At 45.8% G+C, this 26791-nt stretch overlaps 1 protein-coding gene across 1 annotated transcript in view; it reads left to right on the top strand.

Annotated features, from left to right (window-relative positions):
* The window catches only part of CUBN (cubilin), a 277528-nt gene that overhangs the window by 121362 nt on the left and 129375 nt on the right, over nt 1-26791 (top strand). Inside the window, exons 29-32 of the mRNA XM_056114630.1 lie at nt 59-240; nt 4707-4881; nt 7234-7403; nt 26338-26497. Coding sequence (XP_055970605.1) covers nt 59-240; nt 4707-4881; nt 7234-7403; nt 26338-26497 — 687 coding nt within the window. The remainder of the gene's footprint in view (nt 1-58; nt 241-4706; nt 4882-7233; nt 7404-26337; nt 26498-26791) is intronic.

Here is a 26791-nt window from a genome sequence, read left to right as displayed (position 1 = left end):
AGTTTTCCTGGTCGCCAGGATCTGTCTGGAATTGACCAAACCCTCCATGTTTTCACAGGTTGTGGTGGCGAGTTGTCAGGCCCCAGTGGCTCCTTCAGCAGCCCCGGTTACCCAGACACGTACCCCCCCAACAAGGAGTGCCTCTGGCAGCTCCACACGGAGCCGGGGAGCAGCGTCCAGCTCACCATCCATGACTTCGATGTGGAGTATCACTCCAGCTGCCGCTACGATGCCCTGGAGGTAGGAATTTAGACACTTTCTCCACTCTGCCTGAATTTGGGGTATAGAACTAGAAATCACTCTGCACAACTCCCAGATCTTTTCCCACCAGTCCTGTCATTATGGGGTTGTGTTTCAACCCTGTGGGAATGGAGGTGCCAGACACATGTGTTAGAAGCCCTGGCTTGGGGTTCCCTCAAAGCGCCTGGTGAGAGCAGGGGTGAGGGTATCCTGAGGAAACTCTGTGGATCACAGTGGGTCTTTCCTGCTAGGACCCCCTACTGCTGGGGATCCGGGTCCGAATTGCTGCTCTCAAGATCACATGGTGGGGAGGGTTCCTTGGGGTGCTTTACATCCACATTTCTGGTCTGAAGAAATAAGTAGGTCCTTGGGTGCTTGGGTCGGGTGAGGGGCTTCACTTTCTTCATAGAGTGGCTCAGAGGCTCCAGGAACTGCCCTTAGCAGCTCTCTCCTCTGGGGAAGGTAACCTTGGAGCTATCACACAGAGTGGGTGAGTCCTTGGGTTCCAGCCCTTACCTTGGGGTCCAGAAAGAAAACTCTGTGGGCTGAGCACATGCTTTACATGCAGGAGTATAGGAAGTCTAGGTTCCCTCCCCAGCACCATATGGTCCCCTAAGCACTGCCAGGAGAGGTGCTGAGCATTGAGCTGTAGTAATCCCCGTGCACTGTTGTTTCCAAATGATCATACACACCTTTTATCATGGTCTGCCTGGAGTCTTAGCTCTGTCTCAGAGGGGGCACGGAAGGTGTTTCAGGCTGAGCGACACTTGTATGAGGTATGTGTCCGCGGCCTCTGGCCAGCAGGGGTATTTCTCAGCAGCGTAGCACCCACCTCTCCTGGGTGGCCCATGTACTCCACCCTTCAGGCTCATAGCCCCCCATGCCTGATGGTCCATCGCTTGGCACAGGATCAGAGGGGTCATTGTGCTTTGGGCACTGCCGCCCCTATTACATGAGAAAGCAAAAACTCTCAGGTTGTTCTTTGCGAACTGCCTGGTAGGGCGGGAGTGCAAACAAAATAGGGTGCAGCAAGAACTTTGAGAGCAGGAAGCAGCCTCGGAGGGCACATTTCTATCAGCACAAGGTGAGTTACCATGTTCTGTCTGATTGGGGTCTGCAGCTGACCCCAGACCCATCCCAGGCACTGCAGGTGGTCCCGAAGTACCACCAGGAGTGATCCCTGAACACAGAGCCAGGCGTCAACCCTGAGCACCACTGCTATGACCCCAAGTCTCTAAAGGAATACTTTGAGGCCCTAAAATGTGGAGGGAGAACTTTTATCTCTTAAGACTGAAATGCACAAGGCCTGCCTGACTTCCAGCCGGAGCTGCTATACTTCTAGGCTGATGAAAAGACTCATTGCCACACTCTGTCTTGACTGAGAATATGAGAGCAGTGTTCAGCAGAGAACATTAGCAGGTTCATATTTTGTTGCCCTGGTGTGTGTGTGTGTGTGTGTGTGTGTGTGTGTGTGTGTGTGTGTTCTCAGGCTCTGCTTTCCCCCTTTCTCCCCTTGTTGAACAGTCAGGCCGGGCCTTATGCCACCTGCAAGGGGCTCACTTGAGTTCCACCAGCTTTACGCAGGCGCCAATGCTGTTTCCCTCAAAACTGCACATCCAGAAAAGTGCCGACTGGCACAGGACTCATCTTTGGGTTACTCATCACCCGGGAATGCCGGCTTCATGGGGATGATAAGCGGAGCTCACAGAGCAGAAAGAAATGTTCCAAACAGATGGGGGAAAAAAAGGAGACTTTGAAATCTTCTGTATCCTGAGCAGTTGCTAAAAATGCATTTTTTTCATCTCTGATCACAAGACTCGCTCTCCCCCCTCCCCGCGCCCGCGAGCTTAGTCACAGGCTGAGCCGGACGGTCCGCACCCTGAAATTCCTTCCATCCTTCTCCCGCTCTCAGAGGCCTGTGCTGGCTGCAGGGCTCATCGTGGATGCCAGAAGTTTGTTCTTTATTTCTGGTCATGGAAACACCCCGACTCTTCCCCAGCCTCTGGGAAAGGAAGAAAGGAGCCTGGCCTGGCACAAGAGACCAGTGAGGGTGGGCCGTTCCCCGCCTGGCACAATCAGAACTGGCACCAGCTCCCCGGGGTCTCGGGCTGGCCTGAGTAACCGCCCAGTGTTCAGTGGCCAGGCCCCGCTGAGTCATGCCCGCAATCTCCAGGGGACCCACCAGCCGGGGAAAACAATTTTGCTGAAGTGCCAGTTTGCTTTGTTTGCCACTCAGCCCTGGGGCTGGCAGATCTTTGCAGAGCTGAGCTGTTTACTGGACTGGCAGGGGTCAGGGGCACAGGGCAAGGGAGCAGGCGGGGACCCGGCCCCAGAAGCAGTGCGCTGTCCTCTGTGTGAGTCAGAGCCCAGGGCCACCCACGGGAGCAGTTCCAAGAGCCCCACCTCAGAGAGACCCCACAAATGGCCCCATCCTTCCCGGCCCTCTAAGGAACAGCGGCTCATTCTTTGGGGCCTTTCCCTGGGGCTGGGGAATTAATCTGACAAAGCCTTCATTATTGATTCAGGGCCTCTTGTTCTCACTCCCTCTCCCTGAGGGGACCCTAGTGATGCCCACAGCCTGGGCCACAATCAGCAGCTGCCCTGAGGGCGGGCTGACAGTCCCCCCCCCCCCCCCCCCCAGCTCCTAGTACTGCACAGAAGGCCTGGGGAGCCAGGTGGCACCGTGGAGGGGACAATCAGCTTCTCCTGGCTCTAGCCCTGTGCTTTCCATGGATCCAGGGAAGCAGTCACATTTAGTCCTCCTGGAAACTGTCACTCCAAGAGAACTTTCTTGTCCAGTGTGACCTGGCCTGATGTAGGGAGTCAGTGTGTCTCCCTCAGCCTTCTTTTCTCCCCCTGCCTCCAGAACTCTGCCACCTGCCATATGTGAGTGTGTCCCCCATAAGCAGGGCCCCGGGGGTGGCTGAGGCCCCCTCAGGCCTTCCTACCAGGAGTGAGGGGAGAAGTAGGCAATGGGGTATGGAAGAGTCAGGTGGCGTCCCAGTCAGATAGGGGAGGTAGGTGAGATAGGTTAAGGGGGAGCTGGCAGTCCCTGGGACAGAGCCATGACCTGTGTCCTGCTGCCGAAGGGTTACCCTACGAGGTGCTGGAGTGCGAAAGTTAGAGGCAGGACTTCTGAGGGGTCCATCCTGGGGCCGGGCCCAGGTGACTGGGTCATCAATTATAGGTATGACAAGAACAGTGAACTGCGTTTATCGCCAACTCTGCATGTGCGCAATCATTGTATATGTTGTTGTCATTATTGGTTTGGGGACTTCACCCAGCTGTGCTCGTGGCTGACTCCTGGCTCTGTGTTCTGGGGTCACTTCCTGGTGGGGCCCAGAGGACCATATGGGGTGCTGGGAATCAAACCTAGGTCGGCTGCATGCAAAGCAAGTTCCCTGCCAACTGTACTATCACTCTAGCCCTTGTATATGTTAAATGAAAATCATTCTCCTAGAAGTAATGTAACTAGTGTATCAGAAGTTCCTTAGGAAACTACACATGAGGCTCGAGCCCTTTTGGAGATAGCCAGGTCGAGTTCACATGTGTAAATTAATGGGGGGAGTGGACCTCCCTCTCAGCTCCTCAGGTGTCAATCTGCTTCTTGGCCAGATTTCTGTAAGGGCACAGAGGTGGTCTCGGGGTCCCTCCCATCTCCCATGCAGCAGGTACTTCTGCTTCCCTCCAAGCATAGATTTGACATCAAAAGCCTTGTTTTTATAAAATATTCATATGCAAAGTGGAAGATCCTGAAAAATATCACTGGGAAATCAATAGTGACAATGAACTCAACTTTCACAAATAAAATAGATGTTCCCCAAGACTCTGCTACTGAGTTGAAAAGAAAAGGGTTCAGACTTGAAGTTATTATCAGCAGTACCTCTGCCCAAGACAGTGAATAGAGAAATAGAAAAAATCCCCTAAGAGTCTGGGAGGGGGGGGGGGGAGAGATAGAGAGAGGGAGAGGGAGAGAGGGAGAGGGAGAGACGGAGAGGGAGAGAGTGTGGAAGGGAGATAGAGAGGGAGAGAGAGGGAAAGAGGAAGGGAGAGAGAGAGGGCGAGAGGGAGGGAGAGAGGAAGAGAGGAGAAAGGGCGGGAGAGATAAAGAAGAGAGGGAGAGGGGGAGAGGGAAAGAAAGGAAGGGAGAGAGGAGTAAGAGGGAGTGAGAGAGAGATGGGGAAGGTTTTGGAATCACCCTGTAGCTCTATAGTTTGATTCCCCACTCTGAATACCAGGATGAGCAAGGACTTTGTGAGGCCTGAGCTCCTGTGCTTTGGGCCAGAGGGAGCGCCTCCAAATATCCTGTCTGTTTCTACTTCCCCCACCCGGGAAGGCTGAGTTTTTTCCATCTGCACTGCTCCGAGGCTCCCAGGGATGTGAACACAGGGGCGTAGGGGAGGGCCTGGCATTCCCTCCAGGTAACTCAAAGGAGGTCTCTTTCTTGCCCCCCCCACCCCCCGCAGGTTTATGGCGGCCCCGACCTCCATGCTCCCAGGATAGCCCATCTATGCACCCGGAGGCCGCCTGAGTTGCCCATGCAGGTGTCCAGCACGGGAAACGAGCTGACCATCCGATTCAGGACAGACAACAGCATCCACGGGAGAGGCTTCAATGCCTCGTGGCAAGCAGTCCCTGGTGGTGAGTTGCAGCCTAAGTTGGATTTCCTGCCATGGAGCTGTCGTGGATGCTCATGGGCAGGGAAGAGAGCTTAGACAGCTCAGCTTAGATGGCTCCATCGCAAGTGCTTCCTGGCTTCCGAGGCTGCGGGTTGCAAGAGCATCCTCGAGCAGTTTGGCAATTACCCCCTTGACAGTTCCAGCACTTGTGGGGGAAGGGAAAGCCTGCAAGGCCGCAGGTGAGAGCAGAGAGCATCTGCTCTTTGGTGCCCGGGCCATGAAGCCTTGGATGTGGGTGTCAGCAAAGTGCTGAATGAGTTGGTGCTTGAGCGAATGTTACAGCTGTAAACATCAAACTCAGGATGATGTCTGAGGAAGAGCATAGGTCTCCTTGATGAGTTTCCTGATGCCAATTGTTTAAGGAATCATTGTTTAAAGAATCACCATGGATACACTTACAAAGCTTTCAAGTTTGAGTTTCAGTCATACAATGATCGAACACCTATCCTCCACCAGTGCACATTTTCCACCACCAGTGTCCCCAGTATCTGCGCCCCCCCCAATCCACCCCTCCCCGAATCATCTTTTTAAAGTGAAGCCTAAACTCATTCAGCAACTGTTGCCTCCACAGTGTCTGGGAAGGGGCTTCACTTCCAGAGGCTTCCTAAGTACCAGATTCTTTTCCTAACTGGTGGGCAAAAGTGATCTCTTCATTCTCAACAGCCTCTTGGTGAGAGCAGTTAATCCCCCACCCTCATCAGCCCCAGTGATTATGATGGATGTTAGTGAGCTCGGGATGTTACTCATGAGGTCACAGAGCTTAGGCCTGTTAGTGATGAAGTCACAAAGCTTAGGCCTGTTAGTGATGAGGTCACAAAGCTTAGGGCTGTTACTGATGAGGTCACAGAGCTTAGGGCTATTAGTGTTGAGGTCACAGAGCTGAAAAGTGCTATAGAGACTTGCCCCCAGGACCCCTGGTGGCACTCTCTCTGGTCTAAGGAGAGAGAAGGAATCAATGTAAGGAAAAAAAGGAATAGAGTTATAATTATTTTAATGAGATCAATGTAGTACTTACATAACCCTAAAATGAACCTGAGTTTTTTAGAAAAGAATATTGTGTCTTTTCATTATTGGGTTATAGCACTGTAGCACTGTCCTCCCATTGTTCATTGATTTGCTCGAGCAGGCACCGGTAACATCTCCATTGTGAGATTTGTTACTGTTTTTGGCATATCAAATACACTGTGGAGAGCTTGCAAGTGTCTGCGGTGATGGCAGGATACTCTCGGTAGCTTGCTGGGCTCTCCGAGAGGGATGGAGGAATCGAACCCGGGTCAGCTGCATGCAAGGCAAATGCCCTACCTGCTGTGCTATCGCTCTATCATAAATCCAAGGAATAGTAGGATATATGTTTGTATACTTTTTTTTTTTGTACTAGTGCTAGCTCCCTTGTCTCATGATTGGAAATCTAGCACTTTGCCCTTGAACCACATCCCTGATCTTATATATATATTCAAGTTTGGGGATCATCTCTGGGGTCTCACACAAAAGTGCTCTCCTGCTGAGCTACATTGCAGTTCCTGAAATGACAGATTATAGGGCTAGATGCAGATAGGTATTGGAAATGTCATAAGATTAAAAATAACTACTGAAGTCTAGAATATTAAATATTTATTTATTTATTTAGACATACTGATATGCCAAACACAGTAACAACAAAGTCTCTAATGGAGACGTTACTGGGCCCGCTCGAGAAAATCAATGAACAACGGGAAGAACTTACTTACTTATTTACTTATTTATTTAGACATTTTGGGTCACATCTAGCGATGCTCAGGGGTTACTCCTGGTTCTGCATTAGAAATGACTCCTGGTGGTGCTCGGGACCATATGGGATGTCGGGGACAGAACCCAGGTCAGCTGGGTGCAAAGCAAATACCCAATCCACGATACTATCACTTTGCCCTTATTATATTTTTAAAGGCAGATGTTATTTGTAAAGGTGTGCCATGTCAAAATTCTGAGATGGGCATGACTTATTTTTACAGTATGTTTTGTTCTCTGCGTAGACAGGAGAGACATCTGATGGGTTTGTGAAAATATGATTGCAAAAAAAAATATGATTGCATTGGCTCTTAATTTTCAGCATTTAAAAGATGATCTTAGCATTAGTGTTTGAAGTGTTCTCTTTGTCATTCTTCATTTTGGTGGATGTGTGAATGAATGACAGATTCTCTATTTCTCAGAATGTATTTAGCATACTTACACAAAACTAGGGGTCAAAGTATCATGTTATTTTCTGTTACTAGAGTCCAGTGTTAAGGTCATATGTTATGGATTCATCTCATAATTATATTGGTTTTCCCACTTACAGGTTGTGGTGGAATTTTCCGAGCTCCCAGGGGAGAAATTCATTCTCCAAATTACCCCAGACCATATCGGAGTAATACAGACTGTTCTTGGGTCATTCGAGTAGAAAGAAAACATCGTATTCTCTTGAATATCACTGACCTGGACCTTGAGCCTCAGGACTCTTGTATTATGGTAAGTGACATTTACATGAGTTTGGTCTTCAGCTCAACATCACTATATGCACATAGTTTGTAAGCATATTGGTTATGGGTGTTTCTGCTGTCATATAATAAGTAATCAATTAAAAATCAAAGGACCTTTTAACCCAAAATCAAATAGGGAGGTAGATAGTTTCAGGGTTTGGTTAGATGATCAGCTTAGTTTTTGCTCTGCCATTCTTACTGGACTGGATTTTCATTTTGAATTTATTGCCTCAGGGTCAAAAAATAGCTGCAGCTGCTTGGTATATTGCATCTGAGTTCAAATCTGGAGAAAGAATCTTGTTCAGTTGTCTCTATTGTATATTTTCGTATAAGTAATGAAGCGCAAATTTCACAGAAGTCCTTTAACATAACTTTGAGCAGAACTGGCTGCAAAGAGAGATTAAGAAAGTGTAGTATAATGGATTTACAAGAGCTAGTTTAAATTTAATTGTTATTAAACCTCTGGAGATCTCCCAAGCTTACTTGGAAATCAGTATATCTTGATCTGCTGCTTCAACAAATTGGGGTCAGTACAGAATTGACTGGGAGATTGGGGTGGAAAAGAACAGATAAGTCTATTGGTTGGTTAGGATACAAAAAAAATTCTATTGTTCCTAAGCAACTTTAATACATTCTATTTAAAAGTTAATGCTTTTTGCTTAATGTAAGAGTGATTGAGGCTGTATTTTAAAGTTTCTTGACTTTTAATTTTCTTATCTGTTTTAATAAAAGGCCTTCCATCTTTCATTTTTATTTAGAGACATTTCATTCCAATATAAACCAGATTCTTTTGGCTAACAGGCCTTTCTATTTTCGCTTCCCGAGAACTGTTTGCACAGACTCCAGCTGGCTTGTTTTCAGATTTAACTCAAGACAACTCAAAAGTTGCTCCATGTATCTCAAAGTAGTCTACTCTAATGGCACGGTTTAAAGTATTATTTTACAAGATTAAATCATTCATCTGCTTAACTCATCAGTTGATTTATGACTGTAATAATAATCTAAATGACTCTTCAGTCTAAGTTGGCAAACCATTGCACAGACGTTTAAGGTGAGGGCATCTTTCCCAAATGGGATCCTGCCCACCTTTTCATTAGTTGTCTAATTAAAAATTCTTGGATAAGAATTTGACTCTCAAATGTGCTAAACAGCTCACAAGGTAGCATGACATTTCTGAGTTCGTATGGGAGAGAGGAGCCGGGTTGTGTTTAGACTGCTCTGCCCGGGACCGTTTGCTGACCCAGCTGGGTTGGCAGTTCTGAGATTCTCACGGGCAAAGAGAAGCAAAGTTTGAGTCCAGGGGCTGGATATTCTGATGTACCATCTTCTTTCTGAATTCATTAGAATACACAGGCTTCCACAGACTCTGTGTGTCTAACTGAGTTCCTAGGTGTTTTCTCTCCCCAGCCCAGGCCATGAAATGACCAGGAACATTCGATTGCTTCTAAAACATCTAGGCACTGGAGAGCTGATCCTCAAAAATCTTATTCAAGGGAGAAATAAAATCACCCTAGACCTTATTCCCACCACTCATTTCTCATGTACAATACTGTGAAAGGTAATAAGGTACACCAGGAAACAGCATAATACAGATGGTCAGGGTCCTTGGGACTACAGGAGTCCCAGAGAACAAAAGTGAACACACGATATCCCAGACAAAGCCATGATGGTTTCCAGGGTTATGGGGATAAAAGTCACACTTTCAACAAGTCCTGAAAACTATAATGAGTAAAGTCATAAAAATGGGGGAAAAAAAAGACTAGACCAAAAAACAAATTTTTATTTGTTTTTTGAACTGGATATGTTGTAGAAATTAAGAAATTAAGAAATTGTAGAAATTAAGAAATTAAGATGTAATGGAATGACTTTTGTTTTGTGTTGATTTTTGCCTACTGTCAGGGATAGCAGGAAAATTCAGGGGAGTCTGTATGTAGCAAAAACACAGAGATGCAGAAGGATGGAAAGAAAAGACGCGAAGAGCACAATGTGCTTCATTGAAAGCCCTCAAGTAAAAGAGAGATCAGTGGGAACAGAAGCAAAATCTGAAGAGATAGTGACAAAACTTTCCTCCAAACAGATGAAACAACATAAATTTGCAAAAATATGAGTCCTGAGAAAGCTAAACAACCCAACAGGATAAATAGAAAAGACATATTTCTCTACAGACACAAACCTGGGGAACACATAGCAATGTTCTCGTCAGTGGGGGTGTGGGCAGGGGAGCGATCAGGATTGGGCTTCACTTGGGGTCTTTCTGAGAAGTACAGCCTTGGGTGGTCTTTCCATGGCATTGTGCCATTCCGCGAAATGGAACTGCACCAACCTAAGAGAACAGAAACTTCAACACACATCACTCACTGCTCTGGGCAGCAAGCAGGCCTAGGGGTGTATGCGTAAAGTCACAGAGCAATGCAGGACCCCATTAGGAAGGCAGGGCCGAATGCTGGCTTTGATCCAAATTTTGATCCAGCTCCAGGCTGGGAAGACAGCTTGGTGGGCAGCAGGGTCCAAGTTCTATTCCCAGCACCGGCCTGTCCCAGCATTCAGATGTAGCCCTGGATCCCCCTTGCACCCTGCACCCAAACTACACCTCATTGCTGGTGAGCACTGAGCCACTTTTCAGCCAGCCCGTGAGAGACCCAGGCCCCCTAAGGGCTCAGAAGCTCTCCTCCCTCCCCATCCCCAACCCTAAGTACTGGAAGGCAACATGGCAGATAGGGTGCTTGCCTCATATGTGCCCAATCCAGGCACTATCCCTGGTACCCCATGGGCCCCCAAGCATAACTAGAGGTCCCTCTCCCAGTGGCATGGGGTAGCTTAAGTTATCTCTGATGTGGCACCACATCATGCAGCCCGTGCATCGAACCTCCGGCCTGCTTATCTAAGAATTGCTGCTGGAGGCCCCTGGGCTTCCTCAGCACTACTTGGGAGGCCTCCCCTTCTGGACCTCCAAATTCAGCACTGCAGTGGGTGGAGCTGTGGCTGAGCCCAGATGTGGTCATTTTCGAGGTGTGTGGTCTGGAAAAAGTCCATCTTTCTGCTTTGGTTTCCTTTCCTGTGAACTCGAGGCAGAGACGTGCCAGCATCAGACATTGGGATACACTTGTGGTCAGGCACACAGCCTGCTTGTTGCGGGGAAGTTTCAAATGGGTGCCAGGGTGCCAACCATAGTCCTAATGATGCCAGTGACATGTGTCCTGCCAGCACTGAGCGGATGGTTCTGAGCCCAGGACAGGCGCTTCCATCTGTGCTTCTGGACCACCGAGTCTTGGGTTCAAGAAGATCCTATTTGTGAGGCTTTCTCAGACCACAGTACTCAGCATTTATGCTCCAAAGATGCAAGTTTTCATAAAAATAATCAGAGGGATGGCAGAAAATGAGATTCATGGGGACCGGAAGCCAGGGAAGATTTCCTGCTATAGCGGGTGTATGGAGAACTTCACTCTATAAATTTGGGAGTGAGGCCGGGTGAGGGGGCTGAGGGGAGGAAGGAACAGCAAGGAGGGAGCACTGTGCTCAGAGTGTGACTGTGTGCGGACAACTCGGGGGACCCAAACTGGACAGACTGCTTAGTGCCTGGTGAAGGAGCTGATGTTGGTTTTAGGATCAGACTGCTGAGACTTTTCCCAACCTCATGACCCCCTTTCAACTGAGAAATACACCACGATTCAGGGGTACCAGAAACATTTCAGATTTGTTAGATGTCGATTATGAATTCAGTTTTGGCCGTGGGACACTCAGAAACCATTTACGGGTATGGCATTTTTGGCAAACCCCATACTCAGTTCCGAGATTCCCCTCGGGGTCATGACACAAGATGAGGCTCTCGAGGATGTGGGGGTGAACGAAAGTTTTCCATAAATCAGCAGCATAAGATGCTTAAACTCTCTTTTCCACTGACGGCAGGTGGTGGTGTGAGGACCGGGTTGGCGGAGTGAAAGAAAGTGGTTCCAAAGGCAGGTGCAAAGCTTTGGGCAAATCTTGGGCGGTTGCTCTGGGCATTGTGGTAACATGTGGTTGGTTGGTTGGTTGGTTGTAACAGGAGTCTTTTTTTTGTTTTTTTTTGGGGGGCACACCCAGCAATGCACAGGGGTTACTCCTGGCTCATGCACTTAGGAATTACTCCTGATGGTGCTCAGGGGACCATATGGAATGCTGAGAACCGAACCTGGGTCAGCTGCGTGTAAGACAAATACCTTACCCACTCTGCTATCGCTCCAGCCCCTGTATAGGAGTCTTTCAACGAGAAAACAGGATCAGAGAAACTTTTCGGGAAACAAAATCATTGAAGAGGCAAATGGGGACCAGAGGACAGGGGAGCAGGGACAGTCCTTCGTGAACTGGAGAGAGCCATGAGAGGAGAAAAGAGGAAAGATGGTGAGCGAAGCACCACCTCCAGGGCAGGCTTGTGTGTCTTGGTCCTTCTCAGAATTACCAAAATGTCCAGGGTCAGGGTCTCATGGCTGAGGCACCTGTGGGTGAGGCGAGATCAATGGAAATTTATGAGTATAATGTTTACCAATGGAGAAGCTTAAGCATGTTGAGGAAACAAGGTGCTGGGACAAGCAGCAAGGCAGCAAAATGTGAGGCAATGGGGTGATCAACGAAGCCGTCAGGGCCGTCAGGGCCAAGACCCACGGAAAAGCCAGATTGATTCTGTGGATTTCATGCCTCGGGAATGAGAAGTTAGAGTGCATGGTCCCCTGTAACTTTTTTCCTGTCCTTTTTTTTTTTTTGTCTTAAACTTCACATAAATCACACTGCGGACAAGTCATCTTTGTGGTTCCAGCTTACAAATCACCTGGCCACGGAGATAAAGGATTGTGAGAGGGGCTGCTTGGCTTCATCGGATCCGAGATAAGTTAGTTAGGGCACCGAAGGTTCAGACGTCGGGGACCAGGCAGGCAGCACCCAGGAACCCCAGAAGCTTGCCTCCAAGTTCTAGTTGGCTGTCCCAGGGTTTCTGGAGGCAGGGAGTGAGAGCCCAAAACTTTGTCCTTACCGCCCATGGACGCTGGGGGTGAGACACAGCTTCCTCACTGCGTCTGTGGCGTAAGCCACACAGCCTGCCACTTGGAGTCAGTCATGGCTCAAGCAGGGCCAGTGACAAGCAGAAGAATCGCCAGATGCCAAGGACACTGCCAGACAGCACTTGTGTGCCTTCGAATAGCGTCCAGTGTGTTGGTTATACCCAGGGAAGTTGGGCCTCGAGGGCCCAGCCAGCAGGACTGAGAACTCCTGGACTGGTCTGGAGTGGAAATAGGCGTTTTGGAGGTCATTTGGGTTAATAGTCATCATGCATCAGCTATCAAAACTCGAGAGAGGAGGCTTTGAGAGGATGGGATGAAACAACTGAGGAAGAGGAGGCATAGAAGGGCCACGGCCAGACGGGGCAGAAATGGGCCCGACCACACTGAAATGTGAGCGAACCTGAAGCAAGACCGAACATTTCAGGGGGATCCCCCAGTGTTCAGGACCAGATAGCAAACCCTAGCACCCCATGGTCCTACCAGCACCCCTGAGTATTCCCCTAGAGGCCCCCAAGTGCTGTTGCATTGCATATGGCGGCAAAGCGTCAAGAATTGATACAAAGGGTCCCAGCGGGGCCGCATCCTCAGACACTCACATCTGATCACTGGGCCTGCTGGCCGAGCATTGCCAGGAGTGACCTGGAATCCCTGAGCACTTGGGATCCCTCCCCCTCCCCCCCCCCCCCACATACACCGAATTAAGAGTATTTTGGGAAAGATAACAGTTAGAGTTTAGCTGCAGAGAACTGGAACAGCAATGACCAGGACATCTGGGGAGCAGGCAGAGAAAATACAATTTGGGTTCCTTGCTTCCAAGACAGGTGTTTTGGGTGTCTGGGCCTGCTACCTCCCTTCCTCTCTCCAGGAACCCTGATGCTAGGGGGATGCAGACCGGAAGAGGGCTGAGGGGGCAGGAAGAGTGAGGTGGGAGGTGAGTGTTATTTCCTGTTTGCAGAGAGACCAGTTCCACATGTGAGAATGCAAGAGCAAAGGAACCTTTATTGCTAGCTCGAGGTAGGGTCCAAGCTTCATCCAATGAAGTGGAATCTTGACAAGGACCCCGACCCAAGTTCCAGGGAACACTATCTGGCATATGGTTACATAAGCAATGTTGGCAGTTTTCTCAAGAATTGCAACAAAGCAGTCACAAGTCTGTGAGCTAATTGGTCATGCCTACCTGCTGTGCCCAGAGGTACCCTACTTATCATAGATTGGCTAGAACCATCTAGGGAATTTCCAGCCTTGGCCAAGGACAGTTTCAGGGAATTCTTTGGGGGTGGGGGGGCGGCAAACAGAAACAAAACAAGCCTACTACTTGTTTTGCTGACGTGTGGCCTGCTATGGCATATGTGAGGTTCTTTCTCAGTCTTACATGAGGAAGCCGGTGGTCAGCCCTCAGCGGGGGGCACCCTTGGCCCCATAGGCCAGGCAAGCCATGTCATGGCCCTCGGGAGCTGACCTCACTGACCTGTGACACAGGAGAAAGCTCTTTTCTCAGGGGCCATGACGCTCTGCTTCTTGGAGCTAAAGGCGAAAAAGTAGCCAGTAAGAACACACGAAATTCTCAAGCCCGAGTAATAATACACAGCTCCCCTCTTCCTGACAGTCCCCAAGGCACACAACTGCCTGACACAAAGCGTCACACACACACACACACACACACACACACACACACACACACACACACACACACACACAGAGCGAGCTGAAAAAAAGCGCGAATGCCTTCCCTCATCTCTGTGCCGGGTTGGGTCAGGGCTGAGGGCGAACCTGCACACCACAGGACATGAGGAGCGTGTGTGGTGCCTGGCACCCCCCCAACCCCCGCCGCCTACAGCGCCCCCTGGCTGCTACGCTACCTCACCGCACTAAATTGGAGAGAACTTGGCTCTCCTGGAAGAGGACTCTGTCTAGAATTCCACACTGCTCTAATGAAAAAAAGGGAAAAACAGGAGGAATTGGTTTACTTTTTTAAAAAATTTTATTTATTATTGAATCACCGTGAGATACACAGTTACAAAACTGCTCATGATTGGGTTTCAGTCATACAATGATCTAGTATCCATCCCTCCACCAGTACAGATTACCAGTGACCCAGTTTCCCTCCCACCATCCCTTCTCTCCCAGCCTGCCTCTATGGCAGGCACTTTCCTCTCTCTCTCTCTCTCTCTCTTTCTCTCTCTCTCTTTTCTCTCTCTCTCTCTCTCTCTCTCTCTCTTCTTTTGGGCATTATGGTTTGAAATACAGTTACTGAGAGTTTATCATGCTTGTTCCTTTATCTACTTTCAGCACACAGTTCTTATCCACAGCGATAACTTCCAAGGAGGACAGACATAGAAAGATTGCACTCATTTGTGGAATATAGAAAAACATAATATGAGACTAATATCCAAGAACAGTAGGAACAAAGGCCAGGAGGATTAGTTTGCAGTTTATTTATTTTTCAAAAAAAATTTCTATTGAAATGGAGCTGGCACCAACGGGCGCAGGTCAGAAAGCTCAGCTTATACGCTTATACTCAGGTTTGAACTAATTCGGTAATAGGTTTGTACTTCCTGCCCCGTGGCTTCCCAATGGCTGGGGTAATTAACCTGCCGCTCTGCTGAGTGACACGTTGTGGGTGCTTCTTGCTAAAGCGGGGTGGGGACCCCCTTAGCCGTGCATGGCTCTGTGCGGTCAGGGCGCAAATGTTCCCATTATGTTTCCCTCCACGAAGCCTGAGTATTCCAGTGACCTCCAAGTGATGGTTTAATTGCTTCAGTAAAGAGTTTCTCTCCTGAACCTCAAAGTCACGTGACTCCGCCAGCTTTTATTGATCCTCAAGAAAGGCGGGTTGTAACTCAGTGTGGGAGCATGTGTGTGTGTGTGTGTGTGTGTGTGTGTGTGTGTGTGTGTGTGTGTTGGAGGGGGCAGGGGGCGATGGGGAGGGGGAAGGTGAAGTCATGCTTCAGCACCAGCCAGCCCTGGGACTCTGACCTCTGATTCCAGCTTCCTCTTTGCTCAGCTCAATGGAATGTCTTTGCCTTGTGAGAATCAGCATGAAACAGATAAAAAGCCAGCAGACCCCAGGCCAGAGCCTGCCTCTCATTGGAAGAATAAATACACCAGGGCTCACAGACTTTGGGACAATAAAAGGGCAAGTGATGAGTAACTATTTTCTTTCTGATGCTTCCTGCGAGGAGGGAGGAGAAAGCAAGCAAAAGCCTAATCTGAACCCAGGAAACGGGCCCCTCCCTGCTCATTCCCAGGCCTTCCTATCGTGTTGGTTTTAAGGACAATGAGGCCCCACAGGCCTGGGGCACACTCAGAGCTCAGCGTCAAGGTTCTGTTTTATTTTTTTAAAGACACTTCCCGTGATGTGTTTCCTTTGAAAACATTTGAGCATTTCCAAAACAGAACAGAGAGGCTGCCGTGTAAGAACCCGGGGCTTCAAGGGCAAAATAGAAACAATACTTTAAATATTTGTTGGCTTTGCAAACACATCTCTGACATCCGTCTCTCCTATCTTCGCCTTGTCACCACAAAACAAGTTTGGTTTCCATTTCCTACCAGAGGACTACCTTGAGATTTTTGCCTTCCATAACCTGCTTAGCCATGTTGCACTCCCGTGCCAAATAAACCACCAGCAGCCACGTCAATATTTCGTTTCTTGCAAGCAGAGCACAGGGGAACCCAGGTCAGAGTTTTCAATCTGTGCTGTGTTTGCTTCTGTTTACCCTTCAGCTCACAAGCTCCATAAGTGCTTGTTTCTGTAGAAATGAAAGGAAGTTCTTGGATTTCTTTTCCTAGCAACATTTTCAGGCATCTTTGAGTCACCCCCGTGGATTTTCAGTTCAGAGCCCCCTATGGAGAGCTCTAAGGTTGAACAAAGGACCAAAAGGGCAGAGTTCTGACCTGAGGAACAAGCTGTTGGTGAACTGGGTGTCTCATTTCCAGGAGAGGAGCTGGCAGAGATCTCCGGCAGAGGCAGCTGCTGCTTCCTCCCTCCCCAGCCCCAGAAAACCTGCTCTCATGACTCATGTGTTCATTTCCTTCCTCACTTGCATTTATGACTGCTGCAGTCTGGGTGGTTTCCTCAGGGATCCCCACTTCCTGTCACTAGAGGCTTAGTCTGCCCTGGAACAGCTCAACTTCCAGTATGAGAATTCTAGCGGCATCTACCATGTTTGACTTCCCACGTGGACAGATTTTACATGCTCTCCACCCTCTACCTCGATACAGTCCTCTGGTGTCAGAGATACCCTCCCCGCTTCTGCCCCCAAAATAGAGAAATCTTTCCCACATTTCATCCTCCCCGATATGCTTTCAGCAGGCCGTATTGCAGGAGATCATATGTTCCCTAGCGGAAGTTAAAAATAAAGAGAAAGGACTTGGTGGAAAGCCAGATCCAACAAGGGGGCAAGGTGGGAAAAAGAGACCGCGTGAGACCAGACAGTTGGGGAAGGGGTTAGCTCAGCAAAGGGCCTGGAGTGGATTTACACTGATGCCCAGAATAGAACCAAGTGGAGGAAACGGCTCTCAAGTTGAGCTTTGTGGCTCAGGATTGCACACGGAGCTCTTTGTCACACTGCCTGCTGCTTTGGCCGTGCTAGAAATCTCAGGCATGTGGGTCGGAATGTCGGACAGGTGCCAACCATCTACGCCCACGGGAAGCTCCCAGAAAGATGCTCTAAATGCCACCAATGCTGCATTACTGCAGGTCCGGGAAAGGAAGTGGGGACTTTAATTCTGCTTCCCAAGCTCCCTGAGTTCACTTTCTGGGATTCGGGGCCATGTCACTCTGCTTCTGTCTGTGGTCTATTCTCCATGAGTAAAACGTGGCTTGTTCTCTCTGCTTGGTTCTCTGGTAGCTGAGCTGACGTCAGACAGCTGGGATTTGGAAACGGTTCCTCAGCCCCTCAGAGTCCCCAGGGACAGGCTACTTAGAAGTCCTACCTCTGTTTGGCCAACTGCAAAATGGAATTGTAAGAAGGATGGAAACTTGTAAATGTGGCTCAAATGTCATTTAGCTTTGTGTGTGGCACCGATAAGTCTAAATTGTCTCTCCTAGTTTTTTTTTTTCTTTTGTTTTTGCTTTTTGTGGTCACACCTGGGGATGCACAAGGGATACACTTAGCTCTGCCCTCAGGAATTACTCCTGCTGGTGCTCAGGAGACCATATGGGATGCTGGGGATTGAACCCAGGTCGGCCGCATGCAAGGCAAATGTCCTACCCGCTGTGCTATTGCTCCAGCCTTCTCCTGGTTTCTTATCACCACTACTACTGCTCTACTGCTTCTTTTATTCTTAATCAGATCTTAAAGGGATTAAGGTATCTTTTTTTTTTTGCTAAACAGTTTAAGTTTTATTAACCTCCCAGTTTAAAAAAAAAGTTAAATTTTCGATCACACCTCTAGGTTTGATGTAATATATACAGAATGTGCAGAGTATGACTATGAAGAAATACAAATTAGTTCATGCCCAAAAAAGATTTACTACAGAATCGTTTTCATAAATACATATAAAATTCTTGGGAAGACAGAAAGGGACTGTCTGTTTTTTGAGACACGTTTTAAAGTGATTCAAAGCATAAAATGCATAGTCCAGACTTTGCCCCTAAACAGCCCATTAAAAGATTTTGCTTCATGACTTTTTACAAAACTATACTGAAATGAGATTCTGCTTAGTTGAAAAACCACAGGACCTATAAACATCAGATAATTACTCCAAAATTTGGAGATATAAATACAAGCACTTTATTTTAAAAAGCAAACAAAATATAGGTGTAGATTCAAAGTGTTTAAATTCTTCCCTTTTTTTTGGGTTTCAATTAAGAACTTACACAAGTTTGTTCCCAGAAGCTAATGCATCACTAGTCTCTAAGAAAAATGAATTCTAGAATTAACATGGTTTTCATTTATTTAAATTTCACTATATAAACACCTAGAGACCAATAATATCCAATAGCTTCAAAATGATAAGCTAAAGATAGATGTAACCAACTTTATCTTTGTCCAGATCTGTTTAAATATACACAAGGAAAATACACTCTATGATTTCTTATAAAAAAATGACAAGTAAGGAGTAGATGTAGGAGATGTAGAAGGGGAAAGCGAATTTAGGAAGTCCTCTTCAGTAACCTTCACTTCAGAGTCATCAAAGAGCAACCACTTCCCCTCATACTCCATTACGCTGTGCACTACATATGAAATTTTGTTCTCAAATCCACTAATGTTAATGTCGGTCTGGTCAATGGATTCCTTGATTCTATCAGATTCATGCATCAAAGGGATTAAGGTATCTTTTAAAAAGAATTATGAACCTTGGGTACACAGTACTAAATTCATAACCCTCAGCTCATTCCTTTTTTTTAAATTAAAAAATAATTTTCCTCCTCAGCTTGTTTCTAAATGTCACTCTTTGTTCACCAAGAATCTCTGTCTCTTGGGGGGTTACACCCTCACCAGTGCTTGTGGGTTGATCCTGTCACAGTGCTCAGGAGACCAGACCCTGCTTGGGAGTAAACCTGGGGTGGGTGATAGGGGGGAGGGCAGTGCGCTTGAGCACTCTGAGACATCTCCTTGTGTTCAATATAAATCTAGAAACTGAAATTTATTTTATAATTTTTTTTACATATTTTTCAATATATAATCATCTCAGTAAATTTCACTTCCTACACGTTTTGTTTTGATACCTTGAATTTACAAGGGAATTCAGGAAGAAAAAAAGTAATCTTGCACTTCTCTCACTCCCCCTCACATCTTTATAGATGCTTATTATGTGCCTGTAACGCTCAGTTCTGAAGTGAAGGTGCAATGCTGTCGGGCTTTGGGATTGTAATAGAGCTGTGTGCTTTCCAATCCAAGGCATTCTTCTTTCTCTGGTATGTTATCATTTCAACCCTACACTGAACTGTTTTCCCTTCCCTCTGAGCTCGATGAGACTTCATATAAGGAGGAGATGGAGGATGCGTGGGAACAGACTGCCCAGGTCTCAGAGGACTCTATTCCATTTTCTAGAAATGAACATGCAAGCATGGCTGGGGAAGCTAATGCTCATTTTCCCTGTCCCGTGCTTCGGGCTGTGTGGTGTGACTATTTCAGGAGGCTGATCACGAGTTATTCAGTCAGGGAGGAGTCAGGGGGCTGTGGCCTCTACTGCTCGCTCCGCGTTTGGATGAGGCACTTGTTCTCGGATCTCAAGAGTGGCTCTGTGCTGCGGCCGGCCGTGCTTATTTTAGAGCAGGGCGTTAGGAATGCCCAGGGACCCTAGCTCGCTGGACTTTGGTGTTGGGTTGTGTGCTGTAACAGAAGACAGACTCATACCCTTTGTGGTTTGGATTCTGGGTAGAAGAGGGGGAAATTAGGTCGTTGAATGCTGGATGCCAGACAGATGAGGTCCCACATCAGGACCCCCATGAGGTGGCTCCATGGATGGGGTGACAAAGGGATCCAAGTGAGGAAGGATGAGTCATAAGGACCTGTTGGATCTGGGGCGAGAAAGGAAAAATTTGAAATGGCTGAGTGGTTGAGTCTTGTAGTTTTTCTTGAGACAGGAAAGGGAGGTGAAGGAGAAATGAAGGGAAGGGGAGAGAACCTCAGTTTGGGATCAGGGTAATGGGACATATAAGCAATCGTGATGGGATGGATGCAGTTTGATGTTTGAGCCTGGAGCTGAGTAAAAGGGCTGAAGTACAGTTGGAAAGTTGGACTGCTCACAAATGTCTTGGAGATCTTAAAACAGAAGCCATATGCATTTTACCAGATATATGTCTGTCCAGCAGCAAAAGGTCAAATTAATTGGCATAAATTGCTGTCTGATTTATTAATTTATTAATATCTGCATTATTGTTACACCAACAGCCTGTTTCTCTGCCCTTCGTATGTGATCACCCATACATCACTGTAAAAACACTTCATTTTACATATACGTGTCATTTAAAACTTGGAGATGCACCACTCATTTAAGAAATGCAGAAAAGAAGAAATAAGAAGTTAATGAAAAACATACTACGGTAGTCACAATTTTCCCCTTATTTCCTCCTTAAGCATCTACCTGCAAGCTCACAATACACTACACATAGATATAGAGTGTTCGTCCAATATTGCACTTCCTTTTCCATTCTGTCTTTTTAAAATAGCTCTAATAGCATTTAATTCAATACATACTTAATTTGTTTATATAAGGAATTCTATGGGCTAATGGAATTCAGTTAAACATTGGTTTATCATTGACTGTTTAGAGTACTTCTTTTTTATTAGAATAATGCAATGAAGAGCAACTCTCTTTGTAAACTTCAGTCTGCATTTTCTATTTCCTTTCTCTAGAGATGGAGGGGGAAACCTTTTTTTCTGCCAAGGACCATTGGATCATTGACATCATTTGTGGACCACACCAGGTCTGCTACAAAGAAGCCATGTACATGTCCAAGCTCTGTAGCATCACCAGACCACAGGGTTTCATATGATCTGGGGAGCAGACATTCCCCACTCCTGGTATAGATCATTTTAAATAGAAAACTCTGTCTTGCAATATTTTGTATATATATAGAAAAGTATGCAGATAATATACTGCTTATAAGATACTTATAATTATTCAGCCATCCTACTGTCCAGACTTACTGAATACTACTGTTTTTTTTCCATAAAATCTCCCTCCCTACAAAGAAATGGCTTGCTAATGAGACAATAATGTTCCAAATGTAGCCTTTGCTGATAAGATTTCCATTCTTTTGTCAAGAGAAACCTTCTGAGAATTTGGGCTTTGAAATCTCACGCCTGTTTTTTTATGTTTTTCCATTATGTGTTCTCTCACATATACTATATCATATCATTTTCATGTTTTAAAGGTTTCTATAATGAATATCACACAAGAAGTCTTTAACTTTCACTTTTTAGAACTCAATCTCCTATTAACATTTAACATTCTCTACATTGTACTGCATTCAGATCTAAGACATTCTTTTAGCCCCATAAACATTCCATTTTATGAACCTACCATTAGTCATTTACCCATTCCTCTATTAATGCACATTGCTCTCAGTATTTTGCTGCTGCAACCCTTTTCAAATGAACATTCTAATAAGATTTCTGTATGCAGCCATGCAAGAATTTCTCGAGGGCAAACATCTAGAAATGTAAGGGGTAGCTTTTACATTTTCTCTATGCTGCCAAATTTCTCAAAGAAATGTTTGATGAGAATTTCTATAATGGAGTAGGAATAACTTACCTTCATGGTGATAGTATATAATGTGTATACAATTTTCAATATATTGGAGATAAGGGGGAGGAATGATCTCTTCCCATCTTTAAGATGAGAGAAAGAGAGAGAAAAGAAAAAGTACATCTCTTGTTTTCTGGTCACCGGAGAGACCACCATTTGGCTGTACTTTCTGTTTCAGGAGGTTTGGGGCCATACCAAACTCCAGGGGGAGGACTAGCTAGAGAGCATGATTCACTGGATCGGGGTCAGAGGTTACATACCACCCGCCATCCTGCTCTTCCCAATTTCCACAGACTCTCTCTCCTCTCTAATCTCCTGACTCATCCAGAGTGTTAGAGAAATCTCCATCCTGGAACTTCTTTTTCGGTTTCATCTCCAGTTTTCTTCATTTCTTCACTATGTGATTATCTTTCAGTCTCACTCGGTGGAGAATCTACTAAGTCCTCTGGACGGCAGGATCCATCCTAAGTGCTCATTGATTTTTGTTGATTTATTTCTAGTGAACTGGATGAGCAAAATGTGTGTGTCCTTTCTGTTTGATGGGAAACTGAAGGAGAGGGAGGAGAGAAACTTGTCCAGAGTCAGAGAAAATCTCATCATCCCCCCTGTTGTAGTCATCCTTGGAGAACCCCTTCGGCGTGTTTGGCTCTAAGAAATCATTTCATTTTTCAATCTCACCAAAAAGAATTTTGCTTTAAATAGTGTAGATGATGAAATCATACTTTTTTGCATCGTCAGTTAAAGGTATGTAAATGGAAAACTCCTTTGCTGGGCTCCTCGGGTCCTCAAATGGCCATACCAGGAGTGAACAGAGGTTCCACACAGATAGAAATAGATTTGCAGCTCTTCCCTAAACGGAGTTCTTCTCCTGGGTCACTTTATATCACTTTGGATTCCAATGACCTTTGAAAAAGAATCAACCCAAATCTTCTCAAATGTCACAGCATGAGAGACTAAAGCCTGTACTTTATATCCATTCTAACTTCTAGCTAGAAGGGCATTCAGGGCACTGGGTGGGGTGAGGGACTGTCTCCATGGTACCCCACTGTACCCTGTGTTCCAAATTCTCTGGCTGTGTGCAGTCCTGTTCTTGCATGGCTCAGGACTCTCTTAGGGTGCTCACAGGATGTAAGCATAGAATCCTGGAGTCTAGGGGTATGGCTTGGATTCGAGTGTTCTCCGTTACTTTATTTTATTTATTTATTTATTTTTACTGAATCACTGTAAGCTACAGTTACAAAACTTTCATGTTTGAGTTTCAGTCATACAATTATGGGCCTCACAATCTGTTTTCCATTACTAATTTTTTTTATTGAATTACCGTGAGTCACAAAGTTACAAAGATATCTGTGAATGAGTTTCAGGCATACAAGGTTCCGACACCAGTCCCTTCACCAGCATCTTCTTCCTTCTACCAAAGTCCTCAGTTTAACGCCCGCCCCAGTGGCAGCACATTTCCCGTCCCCCAAAGCCTCCCACTGTATTATTCCCTAACTTATCCCCCACAACTCCACCCCAGGGACAAGCTTCCCACGCAAGACCAGTTCTCCATCTCTACGTTTCTATGGCCCTTGGGCATTTGATTATCCCCTTGGAGGGTTCTTCACATCCCACCTATGAGAGATCGTTCTGAGTCTGTTCCTCTCCCTCAGACTATCTTCACTCCACATAACACACCCTAGATCCATTCTTGAAAACATAAAAAATATCAAGAAGGCGCTGGGTTTCTTTTTGGACTTGCAGGACTGAAAGCCTGCCCCAGAAGGCACCCTTGCCCACAGTGCACAGCCAATGCCCATTCCTGGGTCTGCTCCATCTTTCTGTTGTCCAGACTAGGAGGGATTTGAGCGTTTTCTTAACCCCGGGAGTCCCTCAACCTTAGTTCTCTGTCTCAGAGGCCTGCTTGGGAGCTTCAGATCTGAAATAGATCAGAACATCAATTTCCAGGCCTGGGGGAGCTGGGTCAGGTGGTGGAACTCAGACTCAGGACCTTGTACATGCTAGGCATGAGTTTGAACATTTCACCCACCCTGGGTCAAGGTTAGGAATTTTGAGTGTGTGTTGGTACTTTGGAATTTTAAGTAACCCTGGGTGATTTGTAAGAAGACCAGGGAATAGCCTCCTCTGTGTAATTAGATTCTCATGCTTCCAGATTTGTCTCAATTTACAGAACCTCTCTTATCAGAAAAAGTGCCCTCATTTTGTTCTTTTTAGACTCAGTTTCAAAATTTGATTTTGCTAGTGTCATCGAGAAATAAGTGAGTTGAGATGTAGACTTGTATTTGTTTTTATATGTTTCTCTGACTTTCACCACTTAGTAATAGATCAGAAAATCAATTTTCAGGTAGACTTCAGAATTCTCTATCTATAAGAGATATGAATGTTGTATATATAGTCAATAGAAATATAATTTGTTAGCTCTGTCTTGGGAATGAATAGAAGAAAAAGAAAATGTCTGTTTGATAATTTTCATAATTTTCCCAGGTTTCTCACATTTTCTTGCTTGAAGTGCTTCTCATAACTTTTTAAATTAAAACTTAAATTGATTTGATATTACAAGTTTCAAGTATGCTTTCAAATAGAAGAATTGCTATTTCAAATGTTTAAAAAGTCGATTGCCTTTTTGATAAACTACAGTCTTATATTTCCAGAAAATGACAATTAGATACACATAATTTTGTACCAATCACACAGATTTAGAAGAGAAGCAACGTACTGACATAGAGAATCTGGAGAGAGAAGATTAAATTTCTGCCTCTGCTAATCACTGCCTAGAGTAGTCTCTTTTTCTTTTACTTTTCATTTAATGTTTACATTTTAAATGTATATATCAAGTAAATAAAATTATAAAACCAACTTTGACGCCACGTTTAAACTAAGCTACAGTTTTCTGTGTCAAAATTTAGTTTCTAATGTAGTATAAATTCTTAGTTTGAACACTGTTTTTATTGTTATTGTTGTTGTTTTGGTTTTAAGGTTACACCCAGCAGTGCTCAGGGCTTATTCCTAGCTCTGCACTCAGGGATTGTTCCTGGCGGGCTCAGGCAACCATCCAAAACCAAATGAAAGGATTAAAAAATCCTGTTGATGTGTGATCTGTGTGAAGTATAAAGTAAATTGAGAATAGCTTCCCAATCGAACTAATACGCTGAAGAGAACACTGGTTATAATCAGTGTCAGCACTGGGTGTTTTAAGTAATTCGTGTGAAGTTCTCTTCTGTTAAATTGATAAACTTTCTAGTTTTCCCCCTAGAACTTCCAATAACGCATAAATGACAATTTATTTAGAGAGAACCAGCGATCGTTTAGCTCCCCATTTTACTCCCATGCTAGTGGATGACTGCTTGATGCATTGATCAAGCTTCATTGATCATTTGCATTGGACAAAGGAAGTTTTCATTTGGCCTCTAGAATCTCATTCTCTGCTTCAGCATGACTGTGACTTCTCAGGAAACAGGTGACTTGGCCTGATGTCTTAGGTCCTCTATCATCAATTATTCTCATCTTAAAAACATAGGGATAAAAAAACACACACACAATAAAAAACAAAAACAGAAAGATCTTGGGAGGAGAAAATGGGACAAAGTATGTGAAGGGCTGAATCCAGTTCCTGGCACATAATAAGCATTTGATGAATGGTTGCTATTTTTATTCTCCTCCAAAGAAAAGAAACTCATTTTCCCCTGATCTAGACAGAAGAGCATGGGGGAAATAATCATACAAGACAAAGTGCCAAGAAAATGAGCAAGTTTCACTTTCAGCAGTCAAGGTGGTTATTTTAAGTACATGAAAATTTGAGTGTGTTTGGGTCTGGTAAGTTATATTTCAGTGGTATGTATGGAGGGTCATACAGATACTGGGCATGGCACAGACACAGAGCCTTATATCTGTGTCTACATGTGTGTATCTAACTTCTGAACTGTGTGTATTTATAATTTGTATATATCTTTAAAGACTTATCTTATAATTCTGTATATATTTCAAGAATACTTCCTTCTATTGCATATTATTAATCAATGAGCTATGCCCACAAAGAGCAAGAAGTTCCAGCAAGAAGTTCATATTCAGACAGTGGAGTGTCTGAATATGAATGGTTGACCATCATTCTTTTTCACCTATTGTTTTCATTGATGGGCTGGATAGCACAGTGGGTAGGGTGTTTGCCTTGCAAAGAGAGCCCGGCAAGCTACTGAGAGTATCGAGCCCGCACTGCAGAGCCTGTCAAGCTACCCATGGTGTATTCGATATGCCAAAAACAGTAACAAGTCTCACAAAGGAGACGTTACTGGTGCCTGCTCGAGCAAATCGTTGAACAATGGGAGGACAGTGCTACAGTGTTTTCATCAATACTTTCTTGTGCCAAATGAGTTGAGCATGGGTGGTGGTATGGCCCCATGTCCTTGCACTGGTATCGGGGCGGGAAGATGGACTGTAGATAAAGTGATGTTGATGAAACATCCAGAGAGCTAAGGGCCACTCTGACGTAGACACACTTACTGAACCCCATCGATTCCCTCTCTCCAGATAATCAAAGAATCAGACTTTCCCATCAATCTCTATTCATGGCGACAAAGTTCTAGGGACATCAAATGAGTCAAATGCACCTTGGTCCCCTGAGTGGAGGGACATGGCCTCACAGATATGAAGCAGGAGGGGCTGAGTCACAATCTCCCGCCTTGTCTTTCTCTGTAGGTTTATGACGGTTTGAGCTCTGCAACTACCCGTCTTGTCGGGGTGTGTGGGAGACAGCCAGTGACCAACCCCATCTTCTCCTCTGGAGACAGCCTCTTTGTGAGATTTCAGACTGGCGCTTCCAGAGAGACCCGGGGCTTTCGTGCTGACTTCAGGCAAGGCGAGTATTCAGGGGGGTATCCCCAAGGCATGGGCTTGGTGTTTCTTGTGCTCCTTCTAGATGTCGCCATGGAATGAGTCCAGATCTCAGATACGGGCCCCAGCTGTTTACTGTGTGACAACCAAAATAGAAAGAATGAAGTATGACAGTATATGACCTTTCCACCAGCGGATACATGTAATGTCACCTTCATCTGACTTATTTTAAGTCTGTCCTGGTTTCCTTTCAGTAGTTACCTTAACCAAGTTTTCAGGTTACATGGTAGTTTAAAGTTCCTTTAAAACAAGGGACAGT

Source organism: Sorex fumeus, unplaced genomic scaffold (genome assembly GCF_029834395.1).
Source record: "Sorex fumeus unplaced genomic scaffold, SorFum_2.1 ptg000026l, whole genome shotgun sequence".
Lineage (NCBI taxonomy): Eukaryota > Metazoa > Chordata > Mammalia > Eulipotyphla > Soricidae > Sorex > Sorex fumeus.
The sequence above is the reverse complement of the archived record's forward strand: the minus strand, read 5'-3'. Positions and strand labels throughout refer to the sequence as shown.